The sequence below is a fragment of the Cetorhinus maximus genome, chromosome 12 (genome assembly GCF_964194155.1).
Source record: "Cetorhinus maximus chromosome 12, sCetMax3.hap1.1, whole genome shotgun sequence".
Lineage (NCBI taxonomy): Eukaryota > Metazoa > Chordata > Chondrichthyes > Lamniformes > Cetorhinidae > Cetorhinus > Cetorhinus maximus.
The window spans coordinates 20324852-20341698 of record NC_135890.1 but is presented as its reverse complement, the minus strand read 5'-3'; the positions used below and the strand labels follow the sequence as shown (position 1 = coordinate 20341698).

Here is a 16847-nt window from a genome sequence, read left to right as displayed (position 1 = left end):
TATTGACCCTATGACCATTTTTTTTTTACACCACATTTTATACTATTTCAGGATAGCCCCTCAAAGCCTTGCACCATCCCCACATGAAGACATATTCCCATTCCTTCATCATCAGGCCAAATTCCAGGAACTCCCTATCCAACAGCACTGTGGGAGCACCTTCAACACACAGACTGCAGCAATTCAAGAAAAACGCCCACCACCACCTGCTCAAGAGCAACTAGGGATAGAAAATAATTGCCACCCTTGCCAGCGAAATCCACATACCAAAAATATTTTTTTTTAAAAAAGAGCAGACTGAGCAATATTAGAGCAGGAATGCTTGCAACCAATCTGCACGGCCAAGCAGGAGGACATGAGATCAAACCGTGTACATATGACTGGAAAAAATCAATGCGAAAAGAGAATTCATTTCAAACTGACTGAAGTTTATAAAAACAAACAGTGCTGGAACTGTGGAGCAGATCAATCTGAATGAAAAGACAGGATAGAATTTCTGATGCAGTCTTTTCAAATTGGTTTGGCCATCTCCCAGTTTCTAGTTCTGATGAAGGATCTACACCTGAAATGTAAAACTGTTTTTCGCTTTAAGCTGATGCACCAGCTCTGTACGTTCAGCCTCTGCCATTTTTATTTCAGTTTTCAAACATTGAGATTGTTTCCCCTTTCATTCTTGACTCAAATTCAACCCCCCTTACATGTCTTTTTCTGAATGCACTTTGCTGAATATGCTTAGTTCAGGAAAATTGGCACTGGGTGGTGCAGTGGACTGAATAGGAGGGGGAGGAGATGGTGGAGTTGCATTGTACTGATAATTAGCATCTGTTGCTGTCAATTCCACTTCATGCACATTACCACATTCAGCAATTGCTCTCTCAATTTCTCCCACCGCCCTAATACTTGCCATCTTGCCCCTACAATCTACCTCCACCAGTCTTACATTCCAGATTACACCCATCATGGTATCAGGTCGAACTGTGGGAGGTGGCAATCATTTGTCTTTTCTGTCAGTGATGGCTCAATTGCAGCAGTCTATTTGACGATTTAACTGTTACAGGGACATACCCCCTCCAGTGGTGAGCCTCATGTCCCAAAGACTCAAGTAACATGGTTTCTATAAGTCACCACAGCCTCCAGCCTCTACAGCATAGATACAGGAAGAGAAATGCAAAGTTTGCTTTTGCTTGCCACCATGTGCACAATAAATCCATCCAATTAACATCAGGACCATGTGAGGGACGAAGGAAGTTATGTTGCCAACATCACATTATAACAAAGCCTTACAATGATTAAATATACAAGATCCTTACTTGTCAAGGTCCTCACGTGCCACAGCCATGTGATATGCAGATTCTAGAGTTAGCACGCCCTGGAATAGGTGCAGAGCTAGAGGTAGGGTTGTCTCTACATTCTCAATGGCATACAGTGCCGAACAGATACAGTCTGACGCAGCCTCGTGTAGGTTTGTTGAGGTATCATCACGTTGCTGAAATAAAAAGGCAGCGCATCAGCATTCCTGAGTTAGCATGGGAGAAACCAGCCAGGGATTCCACTCCTGTTTAAAAAACAGCGACCCTCAATGTCAGTACTAGGTACTAATATGTTTGTTACTGGGCTTAAGTGCATCACTTGCACTAATGTCCATGATTTCGGCCAAGTAACAGAAGAATAAGGAAGAACAGAGCAATAAAATGTCAAAGCAACCCTAGATGATAACAGGTTGACATCAGAGACATTTTCTTTTAACGCAGGCATCATAGAGACACTAGAATGGGGAGGGGGGGGACTTCTAACAACCAAAAAGTAATTGTACACAAACTTTTGGCATGGGATTCTTACGAGGTTATGGTTCTACATACACTGGAAGTATTCCTTTAATACGCTAGCAACCAGTCATCATGAAGGAGTCTAAACAGTTAAATGCCAGTGGGCCATTTGACTGCTGATCCAGGTCGTATCTTCATTTAATATCTACACCTTCCACTTCCGAGCAGGAAACCCTAGGCAGCAGTCTGGGACCCTTCCTAACTCAAGGAAACTGAGGCCAATTGCAATACTAAACATCAAGCTCAGATTGACTAATTGGCCACTGTACCTGGGTTTTGTAAACAATGCCCTAAGTATTAGAATGCCCAGTATCACACCTTCACAAAGTACTTCAGTGAATTTGTTTTGTTAGCTGCCTCAATACAAACCTAATGTCTTATCATGAGCAATTACTATCTGTTCAAGTCAAATTACCAAACCATTATACACCTGTGAAATTATTTCTGCTCATATATTGCTTGCTATAATAAAGTCACTTTCAAACAATGGAAATGGAGTTTCAGCTCAACACACACAGATCCTTCAGATTTCCTCTACTTCAGTGAACCGTACAGAATACTGGGCAGCAAGCCCCAAAACACTCACCAAAACCTGAAAAAGGATTAGTAGCAGTCGGTTATTTGCCATGAAGTTGCTGTCCAACACACCCAGGTTAAACCAGCTCCCCAAGCACCGGAACACCTTGATTAGAGTCTTCTCCTCATTGCCGCTACGTTCTGTACAGGCTGTCTGGGGAAAAAGAGATGGCTATTATGAATTTTCTTTACACAGGAACAGATTTTGCTCCTCGGTTAAAGATCTGGATCCTTGCAGGACTTACAGCTTCAATGGTGCTGCCAGCATTGCAGGACCTCAACATGGCGATCACTCATGTATGAGTCTCAACATTTTGTCCTGGGCAAGTTGATCAATCATCAGCGGTGGGTCATCCTATCCTCACACATATACACTTAGTAAAGCACAGGATCAAGATTACACAGAATATACAGTATGATGACTTCTCCTGTCGCTTCGACAGATGAGTATACAGCATCGAGACCAGCCATTCAGTCAAAATAGTCCATGACAGCATTTAGACAACACTCATTTCTCTTCCCATTCTTCCTCATCTAACTATCAATGGAACCCTCAATTCTCCTCTCCCTCATACTTATTTTCCTTGTGGTAGTAAGTTCGACATTCTCACCATTCACTGGTAAAGATGGAATCCATATAGGAAGCTCACCATCACCTTCTCAAGGGCAACTAGAGATGGGCAATAAATGCTGGCCCAGCCAGCTAAGCCCACATCCCATGAATGAATTTTAAAAAACCCTTACCATCCCTGACCAGTTCCACCATTCAGGTACATCATGGTATATCTGTATCTTATCTCCATTTATTTAACTCTTGGGAGAGGCAAAACATTTACTCATCTTGGCTCCATAATACTTAACTATACCTAACAAAAATCTAACAACTTCAGTTTTAAAATTTTCAATTAACTCCCAGCCTCAAAAGCTTTTCTGAGCAGTGGAGGGTGGGTGAAGGGAGTTCCAGATTTCCTGACATCACCCTTGAACTACCTGGCTCTAATTTTAAGGTTATCCCCTTTTGTTCTGGACTCCCTCACCAGAAGAAATAGCTTCTCCAAAACTACCCTATCGAATCCTTTAATCATCTTATACCCTTAAATCAGATCACCCCTTAGCCTTCTGTAACGAAGGGAGTGTTTTTTCAGTTTCTTTTCGGATCGACTGCAAATATTGAAGTTCCAGGACTGGCAAGGACTCCTGGAAATAGGGACACCACAAATGGTTTCAGCATTTCTGCATTAGATAGTGGATGGAAAAATCAGGCAGAAGGAAAAGCGGCCAGGGTTACTGATCACTAGTCAGTGACCCCAAGGCTTTATATTTAAAGTATATGATACTCAATTTATCACCACTCATGGCCCTGAAACCCATGGTTCTTAAAAGAAATCTGTCTCCTTCCGTCTGTGTCTCTGCCTTATTTCATAGCCTTCAGGTGTTGACCAAAATGAAACTCAGGGCAGTTCCCTCTGATCTATTCTCCAGCAAGAGAGTAATGGGGGGTGGGGTGTGTTTACTGGGAGGCAGGGTTATTGCAATAATGGAAAAATATTGGAAAGTATTGGCTGAATAGATTTTCCTCTCTTCCTTTGGGGAAATGACTGACCTGGCATTGCTTGTAGAAACTTCCTTGCAGGATCATGGGCACAGATTCATATGCCCTTCTGCTCCACAGGTTTCTGTCCTTCCTGAGCTCGCCTTAGTGCACCTGCATCACCTCATGCTACAACCCTCAATATGCTTCAGACTGACTCTTAGTGAAGACAGTTCTTTGGGATTGTGGCCCTCAACAGACCCCCAAACTTGCACAGCACAAAGCACCCTTGCTAGTTATAACCCGAGTTTAGAAGGAGAAAAGCTTTAACTATATTGCTAGGTGATTTTCACAGTTCAACTAAATATAGTTTCACATAGCCACAGCAACACTACATGCAGTGTACGCTTCCCTAATCAAGCTATTAAACAGCAGATTCTAAATACCACAGAGCAAAGTTAGAAATAGGATGGGTGTGAGTGCAATAAAGAAAAAGAGAAAAACAAAGAGAGAGATAAAGAAGTGGCAATGAGGGCATTTGAACTGCTGTTTTTAAAACAGATTTTGTTTGGAGGCGAAGTATTTCTGCCAGGGTAGGAGAACCCATTATAACAGCGATGGCATGGGGCTCTTCATTCATTCATGAACCTTGCACCCATCACTGTAAAAAGGACTCAATACTTGCCTGAAAAGCCACCTATTTTCTGACACTATTTTTAGAACCTGGCTTAGTTTAACAGGCAAATGAACAAAATGCAAACATATTCAAATTCAGTCACACATACATCAAGACAAGTTACATTGCATCAACCCACAGGCCCTGAGAGCACTGACCAAGGTTAGTGTCCATCACATAAATGTCTCCACAAGCAGCACGCCTATCCTGCTCGCCTATCGAGGGATAGTTTGAGGGCTGAATTATGAGCAAAGATTGGGGAGGTCTGGGTTCTTTAGCCTTGAGAAGAGGTGACAGAGAGGAGACGTGATAATAATGATGCTGAATCAATATTGAGCCCATCTAAAACTCTGCTGTCTGTATCCTAACTAACATTAAGTCCCGCGCACCTATCACCCCTATCTTGACTCCTGGTCCAGCAACCTGGTTCATAAGGCCCTGCTCTTTCCTTATGTAATAGTAACTATTGAAAGCAATTCAATGGCTGTGAAGACTCTTTGGGACATCCTGGGGACATGAGAGGCACTATGTAAATACAGCTTCTTTCTTAAATATAAAACTTGGAAGAATAGATGCCAAGGTTAATTGTTGACAGATCAGCTACTGCAAAGCAATTAGAGAAGAAACTTAGATGACTCTTCCTTTACCTTGCATGCTGAGTCACACAGATGAGAAAGCCGCCAGGTTTCGAGTTAGCTGGTCTTGGCCACAGCGCCAGCTGAGTTGGTACAACTGACCTCGTTGCCCAGGGCAAAGGAGGTGGATAAATTGGGCGAGGTTCCCTCTCCTAATCTCTACGCCGTTACTCCAACTAGAGTTACACATGGAGGTCGGGTGAGGACAGAATAAGGTTTGGTTCAGATTTGCCTTTTCAAACCCCCTACCCCCGGCCCCCATCAACACTCACCCCCCTCACTATAGTCAGGCAGACTACCAATTCTCACCTTCTCTGCTTCACATGACAAAATACCAGAAGAGATGGTGGGGGGAGAAAAATGGGCAGAAAAGGAAAATGTACTCCCTTTGACCATTCTTTTCCTTCCAGGTATTAACGTTATGTACATACCAGCAGTGATACCACTGTGCTTGAGGAGTATGCCAGGTCCTCGATTATTTCAGTGCGGCGGTTGGCTCCAATTCGAAGGGAGCGGCTATGAACCTCCTCTGGAAGCACGGTCAGGATTTCCAACAGAAAGGAAAGGGATGAGGGGTCATTGCTATACCTGAAATTGAAGGCATGATGGGTCATTGGTGAATTGGAGATTAAACACAGACAGAAGCAGCCAAGTCTTCCAAGTGTATGAACAACCACACGACAGCATCTGTCCCCCAAAAGAGATATGATAACTTGACCAACATTCAATTTTTTTCTCCCATATGAAATGAGACCTAAACATAACCATTTAAAAGCATATCTCTCCAGCATCATCAGTGTAAAGCAAATTTTGTCAGGGAGATCTCTGACAGAAGTACTTGCTTCATGTTTTATAGCTACATTTTCACTGACTAGCTGAGCCTGAAATCACATTGTGTCACTTTGGACTAGGAAATTCATCCTGCAGAACCATGATACAGGAGTGCCTTTGATCGCATCAGTGTTGGAAGGCCTTGGCATACATACAGTTCTTGAAGAAAACAACACGGGCAGGATGCAGCAGGCACACCCACCACCTTTACAGTGAAATGATATATGGATATATAAGGAATTGTGAGAAACAAGCTTGAATTGGTAGTGATCGCCTTTGGCAAACTAGTACTGAGAAGAGAAGCGACTCCTCTGCTCTTATATTAACATGCCCCAAAACCAAAGACACCTACTTTTCAGTTAGCATTTGCACACATCCTTTCCACGAGGCCATTTGCAGGGCAAGATCCGCAATCGCCAGTGCCAGCTGGGGAGAAGGGAGAAAGAAATTGTGTTTCAGAAACTGCAACCCAGCATAAAAGTTCATCAGTTCAATAATTGTGTAGAAGAGAGAGGCTAAGGGATTGGCAAAGTTTTAACCATCTTCACCCTCACAGGTTACAGTCCTGACAGAGATTCTGGTCTGCAGCTCATCACATGGCAAATTCCCAGTCCTACCAAAAGTTCAGCTGAGTGGCGAGAAGTTGAGAGGACAATTCAGTATTAGTCTAAGGGCTTCTCCATGTGATAGTAGAGATTTGCTGTTTACTCGTCGGGATTAACATTTCCTTACTGTTGAAACTTAGCGTTCCGCATAATTTAGCAGGGTAACAGTCAGTGTTTACTGAAGGGAACTGGGGAGAGGCCGGGGTATCTTACTGAAACAATTCATACTGGGGTGAGTTACAATGGATTTCCAGCATCCACAGGATTTTGCTTTTGTGTTCGAGTTACAATGGAACCGTTTGCCTCAATGTAAAATACTATTCTGTGACTTTTGTGCATTCTGTTCTTCTAACATGTCTGGTGCAATCTACATGCCCATCCCTAATTGCTCTTGAGAAGGCGGTGGTGAGTTGCCTTCTTGAACTACTACAGTCCACGTGGTGTAGGTACACCCACAGTGCTGTTAGGGAGGGAGTTCCAGGATTTTGACCCAACAACCCTTAAGGAACAGCAACATATTTCCAAATCAGGATGGTGGGTGGCTTGGAGGGGAACTTCCAGGTGGTGGTGTTCCCATGTATCTGCTGCCCTTGTCCTTCTAGATGGTAGTGGTCATGGGTTTTGAAGGCGCTGTCTAAGGAGCCTTGGTGAGTTTCTGCAGTGCATCTTGTAGATGGTACACACTACTGCTACTGTGCGTCAGAAGTGGGAGTGAATGTTTGTGGAAAGGGTGCCAATCAAGTGGGCTGTTTTGTTCTGATGGTGTCAAGCTTCTTGAGTGTTATTGGGGCTACACTCATCCAGGCAAGTGGGCAGTATTCCATCTCACTCCTCACTTATGCCTTGTAGATGGCTTTGGGGAGTCAGGTGAGTTACTTACCACAGGATTCCTAGCCTCCAACCTGCTCTTGTAGCCACGGTATTTATATGGCTAGTCCAGTTCAGTTTCTGGTCAATGGTAAACCCCATGATGTTGATGGTGGGGGATTCAGCGATGATAATGCCATTGAATGTCATGGGGCAATGGTTAAATTCTCTCTTGTTGGAGATGGTCATTGCCTGACACTTGTGTGGTGCGAATGTTACTTGCCACTTGTCAGCCCAAGCCTGGATATTGTCCAGGTCTTGGTGCATTTGGACATGGACCGCTTCAGTATCTGAGGAGTCACGAATGGTGCTGAACGTTGTGCAATCGTCAGTGAACATCCCCACTTCTGACCTTATTATGGAAGGAAGGTCATTGATGAAGCAGCTGAAGATGGTTGGGCCTAGGACATTACCCTGAGGAACTACTGCAGTGATATCCTGGAACTGAGATGACTGACCTCCAACAACCATAACCACCTTCCTTTGTGCTAGGTATGACTCTAACCGGCAGAGATTTTCCCCCCAATTCCCATTGACTCCAGTTTCGTTAGGGCTCTTTGATGCCACACTCAGTCAAACGCTGCCTTGATGTCAAGGGCAGTCACTCTCACCTCACCTCCGGAGTTCAGCTCTTTTGTCAATTTTTGAAACATTTTACTTATCTCTGCCATCTACCTACCAACGTCCCAGCAGTCCCTTTTTAGAAATTCTCCAGCAGCTGTGATGGGATTTGAACTTGTGTCCCTGCAGCACCAGTCTAGGCCTCTGGATTATTAGTACAGTAACATGACCACTACACTCCCATCCCCTGCTAAGCCTACTGCACCTGGTATTCCCAGGCAGTCACCCATCCAGGTGCTAACCAGGCCCAATACTGCTTAGCTTCCGAGATCAGATGAGATTTAGTTTTCAGAGTAGTATGGCCATAGGCAGTCAGAGTGTAAAAATTTAATCCAGAAGAACGCTACTCCTATACCACCCAAGTCCTGGAGCATTCTTGAACCCTGACCCTCCCCGAGTGAGCTACTTGATGTTCCAAATCTGAATACCAAAGCTGCTGAGAAAACTCTGAGCTGAGTATGATTTGAACACACAACATACCTGGTCTGGAGTCAGATGCGCTACCATTGTGCCACAAGCTCCTTTTTATATGCGCTCAAGGTACTTAATCATTCAACATGCTCCACCTGATTATCGTACAAAATTGGAGCAGAAGTAGGACATTTGGCCCCTTGAGCCTGCTGCGCCATTCAATAAGATCATAGCTGATCTATTTGTTTCGAATTCCACATTCCCATCTACCCCGATAACATTTGATACCCTTGCCTAACAAGAATCTATCTACCTCTGCCTTAAAAATATTCTTTGACCCAGCCTCCACCATCTTCTGAGGCAGAGTTCTAAAGTCGCACGACCCTCGAGAGAAAAAAATTCTCCTCATCTTGGTGTTAAAAGAGCGACCCCTAGTTTTAAAACAGTGCCCTCTAGTTCTGGACTCACCCACAAGAGGAAACATCCTTTCCACGTCCAACTGTCAAGACCATTCAGGATCTTATATACTTCAATCAGGTCACCCCTCACTCTTCTAAACTCCAGTGAAAACGAGCCCAGTCTGTCTAACCCTTCCTCATAAGACAACCCGCTCATTCCAGGTATCAATCCAGTAAACTTCCTCTGAACCACCTCCAACGCATTTACATCCTTCCTTAAATAAGGAGACCAAATCTGCACACAGTATCCTTAAGTTGAACTATACAATTCACATAATATTAACAGAGCCCATGCTCACATAGGATGAATTGAGAGGTGGACAAGGGAAGTGCCACCTTGCATCAGTCTGGGGCTTCTGATAAGCGAGGAAGAAAAGCAAAACAGCAGTTTTTATCTCATGGTTAAGAGATCAGTTTAGTATCGCCCCCATTAATACTTACACAGAGGTAACCTGTACCATAGAAGTCAGGGAGATGAGTTTGTCTACCCCTGCTTAGTCAACAACTCACCTGTGTAACAATCACAGGAGACACATCCTTCAAGTTTTGAATGTGGGTGAGCAGAGAGTCTCGTAGAGACGAATGTGTTTCAGGTGGAAGTTCATTAAATGACGTCTGAATTTTCATCTTCATCGTTTGCGCTGCAAAGTAGCAGAGCTCCACCTCTTGTTGCAACTGGAGTAGCTGATCCGCAATCTCCCAAGCATACATCTGAAGGAGGCGGGGAGAGGGGGTGGGGGAGAGAGAAGGAGAGCAAGAGCCAGGGCGGGGTGGGGAGCGAGAGCCAGGGTGGGGTGGGGAGAGAGAAAGGGTGGGGTGGGGAGAGAGAGAGAAAGAGAGAGAGATTCAAAGTGTAAACAAATTTCTGGACAACTTCTTCCATTTTGTCCCAACTGCAAAGTACCAAATACTTACAGTAAAATAAACTGGATTATTTTTGCACGGCTCTATTTTCACAGGAAGAAGTTAAAGGCAAATCTGTGTACGTCAGCATTATCTGAAGCACAATTGTGCGGGCTGATAACAACATGACATTGATGGGGCTTTAGTTTTGGAACAGATGGACACAATGCCTATGAAAGTAAAACCTTTGGGAGAATAGCCAAACATGCAGGACATAAAAGGCACTATCCTTTTATACACAATCAAGATTTCAGCAGAAGTCTACCATTCAGCCCCTTTCCCCTATACCAATAGCCTGAATGGACTGAACGTCTAACTCCCAAGTAAATGGCTTGATTGACTCTTTGACTAGTCACTTGCAGTAAAGCCAATATAGCCCTATAATGGTGCAAAATCAACCTTCCCTGTTATGCATATTGTTTAAAACCTATTAATAGGAGCCAATGCTGGATGGCAATCATTATTATGGACCAGTTCACACGCCAGCCGCCAGCATATTTCACGAAATAAGGATGAGGCAGCGCATCTTTCTGTATCATAGCTCATCCATTCAGAAAAACCTAGTCAAGCTCATCAGAGTGTCAAGCTGCTTCTTAAATGATCCCAGGCTTTTGCTTTCATGATCTTACCTGGCAGTCCCTTCCAAGAGCTGTCTACTGTGTGAAGCAGTATTTCTCAAAATCCATGGGCTTGAGCACAGAATCTAGGCTGATACTCCAATGCAATATTGAGGGGGTGCTGCTCTGTGAGTGGTGCTTGCGAATGAGACATTAATCTGAGGCCCCATCTGCCTTCTCAGGTGAAAGCAAAATACTGCGGATGCTGGAACTCTGAAATAAAAACCAGAAAATGCTGGAAAAAACTCAGCAGATCTGGCAGCAGCTGTGGAGAGAGAAACAGAGTTAACGTTTCGAGTCCATATGATTCTGAAGAACAGTCATACAGACTTGAAATGTTAACTCTTGTTTCTCTCTCCACAGATGCTGCCAGACCTGCTGAGTTTTTCCAGCATTTTCTGTTTTTATGCCTTCTCAGGTGGATGCATTTTGAAGAGGAGCAGGGGAGTTCCCCCAGTGTCTTGTTCAATATGTAATCCTCAACATAACTAAAAACAAGTTATCCAGCCATTATTCCATTACTGCTTATGGGACTTTGCTGTGCACAAATTGGCTACCATGTTTTCTACATTATAATAGCGATACGCTTCAAAAAGTACTTCATTGGCTGTAAAGGCCTCTGGGGCATCCAAGGTTTTGAAAGGCATTGGATGACTTTCTTTATTAGTATTAAATTTGTTCATCACAAAACAGTTCTGCAGAATTATTCGGACACTATTAGTATAATACCGACCATGATTATATTTCCTGGAACTTAGAAAATTAAGGTGTTATTTGATTGCCGTTTTCAAGATATTAAGAGGAACTGATGGAGTAGAGAGAAACTATTTCTGCTGGTTTGGGAGTCTAGGATGAGGGAACACAGCCTAAAAATTAGAGCCAGACCTTTCAGGAGTGAAGTTAAGAAACACTTGTACACAAAGGTAGAAGTTTGAAACACTCTTCCACAAACAGCAGCTGATGCTCAGTCAATTGTTAATCTATCTATTTCAAATTTTAAATTATTAACCAAAGGTATTAAGCGATCTGGCCAGGGGCCCACCGATCAGCCATAATCTCACTGAATGCCAGAACAGGCTCAATGGGCTCAACGGCCTACTTTTGCTTCTATATTTCTACTGAACTGTGTTTCTACTGAACTGAGGATAAGAGGAAGCTAAACATTGGTACAGACAGGATGTGGTTTATGGCCCTGTGAAATAACTTCATTCTCCTTGCACATATCCCTTGAGCCCTCAAATACCTGCCAATACTATCTCAGATTTCCTCACTCTCCTTTAGCCATTAGCCCCTCCCCACACAGGGAAGCTGCTTGGGCTCAACTTGGGATGTAGCCACATTCGGACTCCAAATACTGTTTCACCCAGATCAAGGTCACAGAATTCAGATAGTGCAAAGGAGCTGGATAACTATCAGTAATGATGCAGTCAGTAACAGTGTGCTGGCTGAAAGAAGTTCCCAAGTCAAATGTTTGGAAGTTAGATCAGTATGCTAGCTGAGATGACAACAAACCCAATATCTCAAAGCGACCGAGGTGAAGATGTTCATCAGTAGCCATTTGGGGTAAGCAGGATAATTCCACTCCTTCATTCTGTTGGACTCAATAGCTCCCACCACCCAATTCTTCCAACTAAGCCACCAGCATTACTTTTTCCAAAATAGCGAACACAAGGAAAGAAAGAAAAAAATGTTGAGGAGAAACAACTCATTTCAGTACTGATGGTGAGACTCCTTTTCAAGAGCTGACAGTGCTGTAGTGAAACTACATATGCAAATAACACTGTAAACTCAACAGCACTGGGAATTCAGGCTCTCTCTCTCTCTGCCAATGGAAGGTCCTACATGGAATAACTTTGGCATATATTCAGCAAAGCTCCTGAAAGTCATGGTTCAGAAGTGGAACGTAAAACAACCAGACACAGTCTCAAAGACCAGAAGGACAGTTGGTGTAGGAAACCGAAAAGGTGGGGAGAGATTCCTTCGAAGGTGAGGATTCTTTGGGCCGAATACAAGGATGTTTGCCCTGCATGTCACCTCCCCAGAAGGACAGGACTGAAATGGGTAATTTGGAATATCAGAGCTGCACTCACACATAAATAGTCCACACCATGCCACACACATACCATACTTACTTTTGTAAGTAGCACAGTGAAACATCAACATCACAAAAATTCTTTCGAGTTATCAACAGTCACAGATTGCAACTCTTTTGAGTACAATCACAGTTTCCGGGAGTGGGATATGAACCCACAACCTTGTGATTCAAAGGCGAGGGTGCTATGAACTGAGCCACAGCTGACACCTCATCAACATCACAAAGTAGCACCGCAAGAGGGCACTAGGCTAATGAGACCGGGACAGTTATGAAAAACGGGTTTCAGGTGGCCTAATGATTATTATGCTGGACTAACAGCCAAGCAATCAGGAGTCCAAATCCCAAGATGGCCAGTTATTAAACTGAATTCAGTATAGAAAATGACTTTCAGGGAATGGAATCTGCTTTCCTGAACTGATCTGATTTTGGTCCCATATCATATGGCTGACTCTTAATGCACTCACAGTAACTCAGTAAGTGTTCCCCCTTTGTGAATATCACTCACATCCCAAGAACAAATATTTTTAAATCCTGATATGTGCAGGGATGGAACAGGAGAGGGACATATCTAAAATCAAACAGTGAAATTCTTATCTACTTTTAACTAGCCTCTCTGTAAAGCATCTTGGGACTTTTCTTTTTACACTGAAGGTTTAAAAAGCTGCAGGTAAGGATTGGCACTCTAATTTCCATCAAAGTGCACTGGTAGAGCTGGATGAGGGGCCTGCAAATCCCCTTGTCAATATCCTTTAAAGACTCAATGGAATCAGGAAGTATCCACATGTATTGGAATATTTAAAATGGACTCCCCAAAATCGTAAGGGGGCAGATGGTGATCCTACAAATTATAGACCAGAACTCAATTGTAGGGTGAATGTTAGAGACATTGATCAAGGATAGTCTAAGGGTTCAGCTTTAAGGTCAAATTCTGGTTAGAGAGAGTCAGCACAGAACAATGATTTTCTCCTGCCCAGAATATCACTGTGTTGTTGGGACTACGAGCTTCTCTGTGTTGGCAGCAAAGGACAACAGACTACCAGAAAAGTTGTTGAAGGCAACAACAGACAAAACCAAGCTGGAAGAAAATTAATGAAAATTACTTAGCTCAGCATACTTCAAGATTTCTGATATCAAAAGCCTTACTTCCTTTTAGGCTTAACTGCATTACTCAATTATCAGCTTAAAAAAAACGGATATGATTTCGACAGTTCAGAAATTTGACATTGCATCCACTTTTGGGGCAAAAATTGCAATCAATTGGGCCAAGCAGTGCTCACCACAAACGCACCACACAAGTTCAACAGGTGGAGGGGATGATCTTATTTAGTATCATAGAATAGTTACAGCACAGAAGGAGGCCATTCAGCCTACCATATCTGTGCCAACTCTCTGCAAGAGCAATCACCTAGTGCCACTCCCCCGCCTTTTCCCTGTGGTCTTGCAAATTTTTCCTCTTCAGATAATGGTCCAATTCTCTTTCGAAAGCACCAATGAATCTGCCGCCTCCATACATTCTGACAGTGAATTCCAGATCCTAACCACTTGATGTGTCAAAAAGCTTTTCCTCATGTCACCCTTTCTTCCATAATGGTTGTACCACATGCAGCAATGCAAGTAGTACACAGTGCTCTGGGTCAACAATTGATGGGTTTTCACAGCAGCCATTGGAGTTAAAATCAAACTGTTAGTCCTTCAATTGACCCAAAATCGCATCGCAAAATGGGATAGAGACCAGGTGAGTCACTGAAGTGCCTTTTTCCTTCAGTATCCTGTCACCAACTTAAAATCCCATGACCAGAAACAAGTTTGTCTCAATAGGGGTACATGATCAGGCAGAAAATGAAGGTGGGAGGGAATGCGAAAATGGAATTAATCACATTGTGGAAACCAATATTCAACACACGATGCTGTCTATTTTGACACTTTCTCCGGTTAATTTCAATTTTCAGACAAGTTATAAAATTCTACTCAATCAAATGCCCTCTTACACAAAATGATTCATTGCTTTATTTACTTCATGCAGTAAAGCACATTTTCTGTTCCACACCACCATCAGTCTTTGGAATCTTGCCTATCATTCACATATAACGGTGAAAAGCTAAAGCTGTGGACAGAAAGTCATTTGGTCAAAAGATAGATATGGGAAGAGACACATTAGTAGATGTGTTCCTCAATGATCAATCAATTTCACACTGCACCGAGGGAATGAGTTCCAACTTACTTTACAACAACTCTGTCACATTACACTGTAACTTTACACCCTCCCCTACCTCACACTCCATAGCCACACTTTTCCCTTCTTACAACACGCCCTCCCTTACCTCACACTCCATTGCCACACCTTTTCCTCTGTACAACACACCCTCCCCTACCTCACACTCCACAGCCACACCTTTTCCCTCCATACCACACCCCCCTCAGCTCACACTCCATACCCTCTTCACCCGTACAACACAACTTACCCATTTCACACCATTCTTCACCTCACACGCCCATTGCACTTCAGTAAAGTTGTAGTGAGCACATTGTAATAGAAGCAGTGCCAGCAAGCCAGAGCTGGTCATACTGGTTCTTACATGTTCAAAGATCTGGATAAGCAGCAACAATTCATACGGCAAACATGGGAGCAGCTTATCAAGTCACTGGAAAAGTCTCAACATTCAAGACTGTGTGCACATTATAGGTGGCATTAATGGCAAGGATCAATCCTCCCCCCTGGGGGGCCCATTCCAGACCTTCAATCTCCCCAGCTGAATGCTCAAGACATTTCAATTCCACCATCTATAACCATTACCTGCTCAGGATATCAAATTTAACATCAAAGGTCATTGGCTAAAGACAGGTGACTGTTGCAAATATCTTAAAGGCAATGTTTTAAAATTATTTTATTTGTGCACAGTAGTACAAACCACTGGTCTGCTACCTCAATCCCACAGAAACCTCTCCTCTGCAAATCATCCTGTGCCCTACAGTGTCTGAGATTCCCAGGAGCCCACTCCGGACCCTTCAACCTTCCCCCTAGGAGCCCACTTTAGACCTTTCAATTCTTCCAGGAGCCCAATCCAGACCTTTACCACATGGACTGCAGTGGTTCAAGAAGGCAGCTCACCACAACCTCTCAAGGGCAAATAGGGATGGGCAATAAATGCTGGCCTAGGCTGCAACAACCACATCCTGTGAAAGGATTAAAAAAAAGTCCCTCCAGTTCCCTGCTTGCTCAGGATCTTTCAATTCCACCACCACCTCCACCGTCCCCCGGCAACCATTGCCTGCTCAGGATATCAGATTTAATAGCAAGGGTCATTGTCTAATGATCAGGAGCAGGAACTCTGTCTGATTTCTCCCTCCCTGGCCCATGGCCAAGATCATGTGCAATGCTCCCTAAAATCAGCACAAACCTAGGACCTTCCTTCATAATCAGAAGACACATCACCAAAAAGAGATGATCCCAACAGATATTCCAACAGCTGTTTAGAACATAGCAGTGGACACATCTCGCTAGCAGGCAAATGGAGGTGGGAAAACTAGTAATATCATAGCAGTTGTTAGCATTCAGAATTCCTAAACACCTCAGCTGCAGAGAACATTCTTTGTTGCTTCCTTATAAAACTCAAAATTAATTCCTATGCTACAGGTGAGGGAAATGAATTAAAGCTTCTGTCTCAAAACCCATCCAAGAAAAGACAAGTTAAAGTAAACCCTTAACTGAATCACATAGCATGTGACAATGTGAAGTGCCTAGAATACCCTCAGATTACACACCCTGCAGTGTAATGAGGCTTTTCTTTGCCTCTCAAAACTCAACATTAAGCCTAAGTAACTTTGTATTATTACATACCAGAAAAAAGGTTGCCTTTCAGCAAATGTTCTTACTGCTTACATTATGTTTGAATAAATTAAACGCTTTTTTTCTTGCATTTATAGAGATAGCATTTTTCATATCAGAGCATCTCGAAGTGTTTCAATGCCAATGAAACAACTCTGAAGTGTAGTCACTGAGTAACTCTGGGAAACGGAGGAACCAATTTGTGCACAGAGGTCCGATAAACAACTACGAGATAATGGGCAGGTAATCTACCTTAGTGATTTGGTTGAGAGATAACTATTGGCCAGGACATCAGGAGAACACCACCATCCTCATCCGCTTTTCTTCAAAATAATGCAACGGATCCTTCACATTCACTTGGAGGGGCAG

The 16847-nt window shown here is 43.3% G+C and overlaps 1 protein-coding gene and 1 pseudogene across 1 annotated transcript in view; both read right to left on the bottom strand.

The window, feature by feature from the left end:
• Positions 1-16847, bottom strand: part of tnpo3 (transportin 3) — a 60672-nt gene that overhangs the window by 41953 nt on the left and 1872 nt on the right. The window contains exons 2-6 of the mRNA XM_078553131.1: positions 9548-9748; positions 6428-6501; positions 5676-5832; positions 2413-2556; positions 1311-1486 (exon numbers count right to left, since the gene is read on the bottom strand). Coding sequence (XP_078409257.1) covers positions 1311-1486; positions 2413-2556; positions 5676-5832; positions 6428-6501; positions 9548-9748 — 752 coding nt within the window. The remainder of the gene's footprint in view (positions 1-1310; positions 1487-2412; positions 2557-5675; positions 5833-6427; positions 6502-9547; positions 9749-16847) is intronic.
• LOC144688158 (5S ribosomal RNA) lies at positions 8362-8478 on the bottom strand (annotated as a pseudogene).